Source organism: Poecile atricapillus, chromosome 10 (genome assembly GCF_030490865.1).
Source record: "Poecile atricapillus isolate bPoeAtr1 chromosome 10, bPoeAtr1.hap1, whole genome shotgun sequence".
Classification (NCBI taxonomy): domain Eukaryota; kingdom Metazoa; phylum Chordata; class Aves; order Passeriformes; family Paridae; genus Poecile; species Poecile atricapillus.
In genome coordinates, this window is record NC_081258.1 from 17,528,813 (window position 1) to 17,540,935 (window position 12,123).

The window sequence follows — 12,123 nt, forward strand, 5'->3', positions numbered from 1 at the left end:
TCTTTTGTTCTTCTGAAGCACTTGCAATGATTTTCCAGAAGTCTTTGGAGAGAACCACAAGTATTACATTTTCTCCCCCCTGGTTATTGTAACCTTAACCAGACTTGAAAAATGAACAGTTGTGTCAGGACAGAAGCTACTACAAAGTAGTCTTTTTTTGACTACTTGTTATGAAAATAGGCTTTCAAGCATTATAGTGAGCATCCTTTCAGGAAAGCTGAGATTGGAGAGCTGAGGCTTAATGGTGCACATTTATTATTTGTTAATGTCCTGTGCATGTTCACTCAGGAGACTTAGGGTCAGATTTAACTCATGTTTTTCAGATCATCGAGGACAACCCACTGGGCTCTCTGTGTCGTGGCATCCTGGTGCTCAATACATACAACGTTGGTGTGTATTCTCTAATGCTTATGTATGGACTTCTGACCTTTATTGAATAGGTTCTTTTATGTTTAGCAGGAGAGATTTAAAAAAAAAAAATAAATCAAACCCCTCAAACACCTACTTGTATTAATATAGCCAGCAGAATTAATATGTTGAAACTTCATAATACTAAATGCTGCAATAAATCAACAATGACATCTTAGAAAAAGAGCTGTTGGATTTTAGTATAAATTTCTTGCTATGGTATTACCTAACAGTGAAAATGCCACAAGGAAAACACAAAAAGCCTTTTGTCTTCATTCTGGAACCTAAGAATCCAGAAGATCCATGTGTTGAGTTTGCAACTGATAAAGTAGAAGAACTCTTTGAATGGTACCAAAGTATCCGTGAGATCACTTGGAAAACAGCAGAAGAGGTATTGCTGCAAATTTATCTGTTGTTGTTTTAATAATGTACTGCTATAAATTTACAATAGCTTTTGTCTTTAGCTGCCCTATACTGCTAAATGTGGCTCTCACATGGTCCTTCACCCTCTTGCATATTGCTGTTGTCTTTTCATTTTATTGATGCTGTGCTTCTTGTTCCATAATCTGTCTGGGGAATGGTAAATGAATTAGCATTTTATGTAAATTGATGTTAACAGGAGTTTTCCAGGATAGTACTGTCTGTGTTGCACCCTGCCCCTCAGTGAAGTGTGTTTGGTAGGCCAGAGTGGATACCACTACAATTTTCCATCTGGTCACACTGCTTCATCCCAGTGTTAAGCAGCAGAAGCTCTGACATCAGACTGTTCTTTTCAGATCTGTGAATCCACCAGAGAGGATGTGTGAAATCTGAGCTGCCGTTCCCTAAACTCTTCTTATTCTTTTTGCTAACTCTGTTTTCCACTGAATGCAGTGGTACTGATAGAGGATTGTTTGGCTAATGCTTAAATTGTAACTAATAACCACATTCCAGATTTCCCAGTTCTTCAATAATAGTATTTCCATATACTTACCTAAAGATTCAAGGATTCTGCCTAAGTTTAGCTTCTATGTCCCTCTACTGCCACTTAAAAGACATTTTTCAGGACTTGCTTTTCCTGTTCTGATGTAGTAATTTACCTCCCTGTAATTTTTTCTAGTATTTAAGAAGTCTCTGAATTGACCAAAAAGTCCTTACTTTGGCTATGCTTAAGGATACTCTTTTTTTGGTTGCTTTTATTCACCTTTTATTGTTAAGTAGGTGATATGGTTGATGGAAAATGTATCAGTATCATGTTGGTTCATGCTGTCACACGGAGTGGAAGTGCTCTAAGGGTCGTCCTGATCCTATTTCTACCAGACAAGTTGATGTCTTAAGCAGAGGACTGTAAATACAGCAAGGGGAGAAGCACAGGAGCTGTTGACCTATTGTTGGGGGAAGAGAGATACAGTTCTTGTGCCAGGCTTTCATTCAGAAGTAAAAATGAGAAAAAGAGAAACATGACCTAAAAGAAGTGTCCCCAAATTGAATGTTTTTTATGCTACAACAATGGCTCTTCAGGAGCCTGGCAGCTTTTTCTCTTTTCATACAGTCAGAGAAGTATTAAACAGTCTGTGTTCAAAGATGCTTTAAAACTCATTTCTGTCAGCTGGGAGGCTTTTCTCACAGTGTGGCCTCTACAAAGTTCACATGATAGACTGACTGCTGCATGGGGAGGGGATGAAGATGAGGAAAGGCCCTTGTTGCCAGTACAGTTAAGAGGCTGAATTTTGGGGAAGGAGAAAAGCACAGTGAATTAAGACTGTGCTGCAGTGTGATACATGGGGATTTTTAAATGAGTTTGGTTTTGGGCAATGTCTGTTATGCAAAAAAATTAAAGCTAAGCTTCATATCTCTTGTAATCTCTGCTCAGTATTGACATTTGCCCTGCTCCCTGGGGTGGCTCTTCCTTGCTCTCCTGTTTGGCTATGTCTAGAGGGTTCTGGTTAGAAATGAGTCCATACCATCAAAAAGTGATCTGCTGCTGCTCAGAGCTCTGGTTACTGTTGAGCAGTGTCTGGGAACTGTGGTTGATCACTAAGTACAATGAGGTTTGTACAGCTTTTTCCCAAGGTTATTTCCAAGTCTAAACATCATATTCCTCTTTGTTTTTCTTAGACTTCAATGTATAATCTCTGGTTCAATGAGATATTCTGGAAACCCATGGCTCCCTAGTTCTGATTTTCATTCCTTTTATGTTTGTCTTGTTGAGGGAATTCATTTGGAAGACTTCCTGATTGCTGCTGCTCCATGATCTTTTGTGCCAAAGCAAATCAGTGTTCGGTATGGGACTCTTCTAACAAGTTTTATCCTGTAGCTGCTTCTTATGCCTGAAAATCCTCCAGCCCAAATGTCTCCACTCAGGACACGTCTTGCTGCTTTCAGCAGTTCCCAGTCTCTGCTGGCAGGGAACACTGCTCAGCTTCCACAGAGCAGGTGCTTGCAAACATGGAAGTAGAGAGAGTGGGTTTGGTACTGGGGATTTCAACAAGATTTTTAACATGATTTTCCATACAGAACATGATGGGTTTGATGCACAAACAGAAAACGACATAGGAATGATGCTCAGAGGGTTTGAATTTCACTGTTTGGGAGTTACTAACAAGACTTAAGTTCTGCCAAGGATTATAAATAGATACAGAAACACTTTACTACCCTCTGCATTTTTTTTGCATACATTTGCATTTATATGAGGTATAGGGTTAAGAATGTAACTAAAATTGAGTTGACTAGAGCCATATTAAAAGAAAAAAAAAAATGTTGCCAGGATTCTGAGCATGACTGATCAGGGAAGAACTGAAGCCCTTGCTTATAAAACAACACCTTTCTCTCTACCAAAAAGACTCCTAAAAGTACATCTCCAACTAAACCTTACCATTTTGTTCTCTGTTCTCTGAGCTAGGTCTGAAAGTGCATTACATCTGTGTAATATACAAGTGTATAAGGTATCAGATAGGAATCTGGGCACCAAAGAAGACATTCAAAGAAGGCTCCAGCACCCTGGAGCTCCTGTGCCATAATACTCAATGTTCCTATAATCTAAAATTTTGTTATGTTTTCCAGGAGAACAGGAGGAAATACTGGGAAAAGAATCAGTTAATTGCTATTGAATTATCTGATCTAGTAATCTACTGCAAGCCAACAAGCAAAACCAAGGACAATTTAGGTATTGCCTTTAATATTACATCTGATTTTTATCCTTTATGCTATCTTTACAGACATTAGTTGGGATTTTAGGTCTGAAGATAAAATCTGTCCTGCTGGAAAACAAAGTTCTGCTTCACCCAGGCAGTTTTCAATAGCACTTTGAAATTGTACACCAGGGAACTTGGTGCTATTCATCTATCACAAAAGAACTGTCATAAATTTTAATTAGTTAACTAGAGACACCCTCTCAGATGTATGTTCCATGGGGAAACTCACTAGTTATGTGTCAATTGACTTCTCTGAGATTAAAAACTCTGGCTTAACACTTGTGCTTTGTTTGTTAAGACACCTTCATAAATAGGTTTACTGTTCAGTTTTTAATTTTTACTGTAAGAACATGTTTGCCAGGACTAAACTGTTGGAATAATGTATGGTTTCATAATATAACTGGGCCTGTGTATGTGCAGCTGTGGATTCTGACACTGAAATATGTACTTTTTATTCCAGTTTTTTGTCATTGGTGCTGGAGAAGCTAGCAAATGTGCCCTTTTTCTTTAAGTTTCTTTGCAAATGTTTTTAATAAGCTGTCACTGCATTTAAGACATTATAATTATAGTTATTTTTTGAGGCACTGGCTAACCCTGGCTCACCCTTTCTTCTCCCCATTTAGACCCAGGAAAAGATGTCTCATTTAAATATGTGTTATAGTGATCAGAAGTACATTATTAGCAATGATGAGATGAGAACATGACTGCAGGCTCTTGTCTGCCCTTCTGTAAAGCATGTGGCAGGAAGGCAATTTTAACTTTCAGGCTTGATTTTCAACCTCTTTGCTGTGTCTGCCTGAAAACTGTGCCAATTATTGCATTAAAAGACAAGGCAAAACAAAGCAAAACAAAGTGTTGGTGAAAATATGGTATAAATGTCAACTTCTTTCTTCCTTTGGTACTCACTCTTCTTCCTCCTATCCCTGTGTAGACAATCCTGATTTCAGAGAAATCCGTTCTTTTGTGGAAACCAAGGCAGAGAGCATTGTTAAGCAAAAGCCACTGGAGTTGTTGAAGTACAACCTGAAGGGCCTGACCCGTGTCTATCCCAAAGGACAGAGGGTTGACTCATCCAACTATGACCCATTTCGCCTCTGGTTTTGTGGCTCCCAGATGGTGGCTCTGAACTTCCAAACTCCAGGTAATTTTCCTTTTGGAAAAGAATCTAATCCACCTTCTGTTTTACTGTAAATGAGCCCCTTTATGGCCCTTCGGCCCCTCTAATCACCGTCCTGATTATTTGAACTTATCTGCAAGAAGCAGTGTTTGAAATTTGCTTTTTAATGTGTGGATTGCCATTCAGAGCTGGGCCCCAGAAATCTGTCTCCAAAAGCCTTGTCTCTGAACCTAACTGCCCCAAGCCCTAGAAGATTTATTTCATCTTGATCTCTTTGTGGTAAGCAGAGATATTTACAGTGAGTTTCAGATGGATGAATGGTTGTGCAGCCACAGGGAAGGCTGTATTCCACGTCCTGGTGAAGGCCAGCTAGTTTGTGATACACTGCTAGGAAGCTAACTGAGGATGAAGATGGGTTTTTTTGGGATTTGAGTTGATGAAAAATGGCCTGTCAGATTCAGTTACTGAAGGAACCATGTTTCCCACCTTTCCAGCTCTTTCTGATGAAGTGGTGGCCAGAAAGAATTACAGGGAAGAGCCATTAATCTGGTATTTCCTTAGCTTTATTTCAGAGGATGTTGTGTTGTGACTGTTTAACTCTCTCCCCAGACAAATACATGCAATTGAACCATGCCTTGTTTTCCTTGAATGGACGCACTGGCTACGTGCTGCAGCCAGAGAGCATGAGAAATGAGGAGTATGACCCAATGCCAAATGACTCCAAGAGGAAATTGCAGATGATTATGACAGTGAGGGTAAATCTCTTTTGTAAATTATGGTTTTTTACAAGTCATAAATATCTAAAAAACTAAAAATAAAACTATTATGTTTCAGAGCAAGTTCTGACAGATTGTCAAAATACTCTTTTCAAATGTCAGTGTGAGAATAAAACTAACTTCACTGGTTCCTGAAAAGAAATACATGTCTTTATCATGCTAATGAAGAACATGCTATAGGACTGAAAACACAATCCTGGGATGATTTTTTGTAATTGCTAATAAATATAGGAAATGAACTAACTTGAATTTCCAATCAAATGAGTTCTTTGTAGAAGGGTCCTATTAGAAATTGATTAGCATCAGACTAACTAGTTGAGTTTTTGATTAGATTTTGAGTGTGAAAGATATTTATAATGAAATACAGAAACTAAACAGGAAACCTAATAAGCTGATCCCCCACTTCATATTTAATATACTATAACTTAATCTGAATGTCATTCTCATTTTTCTTCAAGAGATGAGTTTGTCATTGGAAAATGTTGCCATCTTGACTGGGTGCCAAACAGGGTTGAACTTGTTTCTGCTCTCAGTTGCTATGCAGTAAGACAGGTTCTTTAAAACTATGTTTTCTGAGAAAGAAGGAACACATTAATTAATCTTCACTACAGTTTAAAGGTGAGGTAAACAAGGCTTGTGAATGCAAAGCAGAAATGTCTTGAAATGAGTACGTAATAAACACAGAAGAAAGATAACAGAACTTATGCTACAGGCTGGCCTGGAGCTGCACACTCTGTGTAATGAATGTCAGCTGCAATGGTTTTTTTGGTTTGTGTTTTTTCACAGTGAAAATCACTGAATTACCCAGACTATGGGAGGTATTGTTATTGGTGGCACAGATAATACATGCAAACATATTCAATGGAGAGAGTATGTGCTTTTCCATGTTCTGGATTTTTCCCCCCTCTAGTTCTGTAAGCTACCTTCTGTTCAGCAACAGTGATGCCAAGTTTCCTTTGGAGGTGGTTGTAATTTACAGTTGCTTTTGCAGGTTTTAGGTGCTCGTCATCTCCCTAAACTTGGTAGAAGCATCGCCTGTCCCTTTGTAGAAGTTGAAATTTGTGGGGCTGAATATGATAACAACAAATTCAAGACAACAGTTGTGAGTGAGTATCTATGTTGCAGAGATACCGTTCTACTTCCAGGGTATTAAATAAAGCGAGCAGAGGATGAACATTATGGGGGGGAAGTAAGGTAAATGTAGCTCTGGACTGATGAGTCACAAAGGCTTGTTCTCTTGCTCATCTTGGGGCCCTTTAATTTGAGAAACTTAAATGTATATCAAATTTAGAAAAAACAGTGCTCTTGTTGTTTGGGGAAGAAAAAAGTCCCATTCTGTTGTGTTATTGCCCATGCATAAGTTTGGGTATTTGCATATTTAAAAAAATTACTGTCTTGAGAGTGCCTCCAACATTGCTAGTCAGTTCCCAAAAGTCTGGCCCAAATGGGGAGCTACTACTGTAATCTCTAGACTGTTTTTACTTAAACTGAGGTTCTAAGACTGGCACCCCCTTGGAGGCAGCTTGGGTGTATAGGGCTGTATAATAGAGTAACTGGAAATGCATCAGAAGTTTGATCAAAGCTCAGTGCTGGGGAGTTCTGGCTAAGGAATGTGTTTGTGTGTGCATGAACTTAAGTGCTCTGAAATGGGGCAGTACTTCAGCCACTTCATATTTCATCATTTAGTATTTCTGGATACAACAGTGCTCCTTTGGTAAAAAGCAGGCTTTGGTTCTGATTATCCAAACTAGTGATACCAATGGAAAATAAACACAGCATCAGGAGCAAAATGTGCATTGTGGCTCCTTGGTACTTCAGAGAAGATGATTATGATTTAAACTTTCTGTGGGAAGAGACCAAGACTTTAGACAGCAAACTTCCTGGCTGTGTCACATATACCAAATCTTGGTGTTCTGTACATAACTACAAAAACTGGGCCGAGGTACATGAGTCTTCCTAATTCTTTTCCTGCTTTCTCTTGGATATGGAGAATGAGGCTTATGAATATCAGAAATTAATTAGCTTTTTCTTTTCTTTACAAATACATGTCCAAGGAGGTTTGATATGTTTGAATACAAATAATAGCTTTTCTTCATGGATTTTCATCTCTGCCAAGTTTCCTCCCACCCCTACCACCAAGTAAACAAATACAAACTTTCTGAAGCAAGGTTACAACATGAGACAGATGGTAAATAGAATTTTTGGGCTTCTGTATCCCTAGAAAATGTACTGGGATACATACCCATATGTGAATGAAGTGAAATTATTGCTTCATACTGCAAATGTTTCCTTTTCATTACAGATGACAATGGCCTTAATCCAATTTGGGCACCTTATGCAGAGCAAGTGAAATTTGAAATTTACGACCCTAATCTGGCATTCCTGCGCTTTGTTGTTTATGAGGAGGATATGTTCAGTGATCCCAACTTCTTAGCACACGCCACTTTTCCCATCAAAGGAATCAAATCAGGTGAGATCAATGGTTATAATGAGGTGCTGTTGAGCATTGCTGTATTGTGCCTTCCTCTGCAATGCCAGATTCCCTCCTGCCTCGATGAAGCTCCTTCCTCTGGCTTTAGTTTTCAAGAGCGTTCAAGGAGTTTCTCAGTTTTTCCAGTCTTGCTTTTTGCTTTTCTGCAATTGCCATAGGGTAGCCTGCTCTCATCAGAGGAGCACTTGAGAACTGAAGAATGTTCGAAGTCTGCATCATTTCTGTGACTGCAAATTCCTCCTTGATGGACTTTATAATTGCCCTTTGTTTTCCTTCCCTCTGCCCTAGGTTTTAGGTCAGTTCCTCTCAAGAATGGCTACAGTGAAGATATAGAGCTGGCCTCACTTCTGGTGCACTGTGAGATGCAGCAAGTTCTGGTGAGAAGCACTGGGGTTTGTTGTGTGCTCTTAGTGTGTCTGTTATCAGTTTTTGTGGAAACCAGGAACTGAGGATTCAGTTTTCTGTTCTGTGTCTGATGTGCTGTTGTCAGGCATTTCTTCTGCAGGTACTGGGGAAGACAAATAGCACAAATTGAGTTACTCTCCCTCTGGGTGGACAGATTACATGGTTGTTAAAAGAAATAATGCACAAACAAAGCCTCATTACCTCCAATAGTTTTTGCTGTAACAGCTTGGTCGTTGTCTTTCCTTGTTAACTGACTGATGCCATGCAAAGCTAGCTAAAATCAGCTTTGGTTTCATAGATTAATCTTTTTTTTAAAGGTCCTACATAAAAAGAAATTGCTTCAGCAGTAGAAGATAGTAATTTCTCCCAGTATTTCATTAAAATAAACAACCCATCAAGTAGAAGACATATCTGGTTCTTAAAGAACTGCTAATCTGCTCCTTTTAAGTCTCTCTAAACACCTGCTTGAAATAGTAGTATTTTAAAACACATAGGGGAAAAATAATGATGCTCATGAATCCAGGCATTAAAGCAGCTGATCTGTGAACAGTGTTTGTTGGTGTTCCAATGGTGCTGCTGTATATGTTGGTTTGTAGGATATTTCTCAGACTCTTTCCCAATAATACATGGTGTGATTTAAATTCACTTGTGATATGATGAAAGTTTAAAGATGCTTCTGGGAAGTGGCTGTTTCAGGGTGATTTCCAGCACCCTTCTGATTCAGAGAAAAAAAAAAAAGTTCAACTTCTTATTTGTAGTTGTCAACCCTTTCAGGCCCATGCTGCGCTTCACACCAGTTACATTATTATTCTGATTGAAACATCAATTTCTGTGAACTCTAAGTCATTATATCTCTGGAGGGATTTGTACCTGCAGTTGCATACTCTGAACTGGAAATTTCTGAATTCAGTCACACTGTTCTTCCCAAAGGAGTGGAGGCCTTTTTCAAACATCCTTTATGGGGGTTTTTACGAAGCCACCTTATAACACCTGATGTAAAATGACAGTGTTTGAAAGCTGTTGTAGGTTCCTATAAGATCCTTCTATGGGCCAGCCAAGGGTTCTGAGAGCAGGAGAGGCTTAGAAGCTGAGACTAGGGATGTGTGTGTGAAGAGAGACCTAAATCCTTTCAAGGTAATATTTAAATTGTTCATATATCATGGACTCTAGTCTCATAGGGGAGGCCTGGTAAACTGCTGGGTTTGGGCTTGCTGCCTTTGAGAAAACTGACAAAGTCACCATTGCCTAATGCTGAGCATGGACATCACTTGTGGATACATTTCAAATCCCTCCTGCCATGGTTTCTCTTCAGGATTCCAGATCATTATTTGCCTGGGGCAGGAGCAGATCTCAAAGTGTTGTTCATAGCAGCAGTCTGTCCCCCAATCTGTCACCACTACTCCTTTGACAGTAGCACATTTCACACTCTAGAATCCCCTTCTGCTTGTTAAGCCAAATGAAGATGCAGCTCATCTCAGTGTTTTTACACTGCCTGGTGGTAATGCACGGGCAGGAGAACTTCCCAAACTTCCTTTTGTTTGGTAGCCAGTAACAAACCCAAACTCACCATAGTTGTCAACTCTAGAATTTTTGCCAGATCATTCAAGAAGCATCAAAAATGATCAAGGCTACCTCTGTTCCTCTGCTTTTTTTTTAAAAAAAGTAACGGCCTTCCATAAAATAATGCCATTTAATAACAGGCCTGTTTATATACAGAACCCATCTGCGTGTGCTTGGAGATGAAATACAAAATTATAATAAGGAATTACAGATGGCTGTGGAGTTTATCAGGAATAGTAAAACAAATATATTGTAGACATAAGCATGCACTTTTGTGAATTATTATGTGGGGCCTTACATAGTTCCTGTAGAACGTAATCAGGTTTTTTGATATTGTAGGAATTGTACTATACTGAGGTGATTGTTGCACTTATAAGCATGTTTTACTTGCTTGAGAATTGATTTACTTCCTTCAGAAAGTGCATTTTATTTCAGAAAGTGCAAAGTATTTCTTCAGCTTTTTCTGACTACAGTCAGCCCCGGTGGTGTCTGTGTTCTTGACTTAAAGATTGAAGCAGACATCTTAAAATGCAGTTTAAGCTGTACCTTTGTGGATACATTTATTTACAAGAGCTAACAGTGGTACCATACGCATCTTGATGATTACACCTGCAAATTGGTAATTAGCAATCTGCATTTCCTTTGTGATTTGGGAATACAAAGTTTCCTACCCATTTACAAACAAAAATTAAACAAATTGCTCTTTAAATCTTGATCTGTAGCATAGCACTGAGGCTCTTTCAGTTGCTTCAACCCATGCCTGCATAGGAATGTGTTTCAGGAGGAAAAAGGATTTAGGAAAGGATATTGTTGCTGTAACTGAAACCCCGTAGGTATGTTGCTAAGCTATCAGTTTTCCTAGATCTGGACTGAATGCAGAAAGAGGCATTCTTATTAGTATGCTGACTCTGAAAATGTTTGGATTTATTACATTTATTGATTGCATGTCATTTCTTGTAGAAGGAGTATCTTGTTTTGCTGCTGATGTGAAAATTAAGACTTCAGTCCTGCCAGTCCTATTCCTCACTAGTAACTCTATGACGAGGCAGCTTTTGCATCCAAAGTTTTGAAGTATTAAAATAATTTGAAGTCGTAAATGGAATCATGATGATTGTTTATGGTTGTGGAATATTTTGAGACCTCCTAGTGTGGGCCACAATAGAAATTCAGACCTACTCAGTTCCTTGCAAGTACTGAATTGCCATAGAAATACAGGATCTGTCCTTCTTTCTTAACCATCTGAGTACTTTCAGCTGTAAGGGGTCCTCTTTACTAGTCAGTATTTTCACTGTTAGTCTACATTTCAATAGAAAATCCCCAGAATTGTCACTTTGTCACATGATACACAAAAATGATGGAAAAGCCAAAACCTAAACATTTCAAAATGTATTTTTAATATTATTATAATCTGATACGCCATCATGATACACTATTTTCTGTTCTTTCCTCAACAGACTGACATGCTTTATTAGGGAAAAATAATCCAACAGAAGTGTTTAGTCACACTCATTTTGTGACATGTGGTAAAATGTCCTTGATGCCCCTAATGATGATTCAGAGGGTGTGGCTGGTCATACTGTAGGGCTGAGGGGGTTTCTTTAGTACTTTCAAAGTTAGTTTGTTTCTAGAAACTCCTATCAAACTAATTTTATAAAAAATTCTATGCAGTTATTAAAACGTGGTTGAGAAAACAAACTAATTCCCCAAACTCTGCTGATTCTGTGTCATTTTGGGAACATGTTTTACAAAATTATCTTGATTTCCAATATTCCTTTGAAGGAAAGCGAAGAGGAGCTTTATTCCTCGTGTCGGCAACTTCGGAAGCGCCAGGAGGAGCTGAATACCCAGCTGCTCCTCTATGACACCCACATGAACCTGAGGAATCCCAACAGGGATGCTATACTGAAAGAATTCAGTGTCAATGAACACAAACTACAGATTTATCAAGAGACTTGCAACCGCAGGTGAGTTGATGATCATTCTCCCTACCAAGGTTGCTCTGTCTAGACAAGATTTATGATAAGGAAACCTCAGACATATCAGAAGGAGCATCTAAAGAGTGGTGAGGGTAGAATGAGCTCATCTGGAAGGAGGAAGGGCTGTAGAGAAGCCAGGCTGGGCCTCAAGCCACTAGAGGCCAGCAGAAGCTGAAGAATGTGTGCTCTGTGAAATCTCAGTTGCAGTGATCACAAT

The 12,123-nt window shown here is 39.0% G+C and overlaps 1 protein-coding gene across 5 annotated transcripts in view; it reads left to right on the forward strand.

Annotated features, from left to right (window-relative positions):
- PLCG2 (phospholipase C gamma 2) overlaps positions 1-12,123 on the forward strand; it is a 66,778-nt gene that overhangs the window by 53,495 nt on the left and 1,160 nt on the right. For all 5 annotated transcript variants that reach the window (XM_058846284.1, XM_058846286.1, XM_058846285.1 and 2 more), the window contains 9 exons: positions 324-390; positions 642-799; positions 3,451-3,553; positions 4,513-4,722; positions 5,308-5,453; positions 6,466-6,580; positions 7,777-7,944; positions 8,254-8,342; positions 11,710-11,894. In XM_058846284.1, coding sequence (XP_058702267.1) covers positions 324-390; positions 642-799; positions 3,451-3,553; positions 4,513-4,722; positions 5,308-5,453; positions 6,466-6,580; positions 7,777-7,944; positions 8,254-8,342; positions 11,710-11,894 — 1,241 coding nt within the window. The remainder of the gene's footprint in view (positions 1-323; positions 391-641; positions 800-3,450; positions 3,554-4,512; positions 4,723-5,307; positions 5,454-6,465; positions 6,581-7,776; positions 7,945-8,253; positions 8,343-11,709; positions 11,895-12,123) is intronic.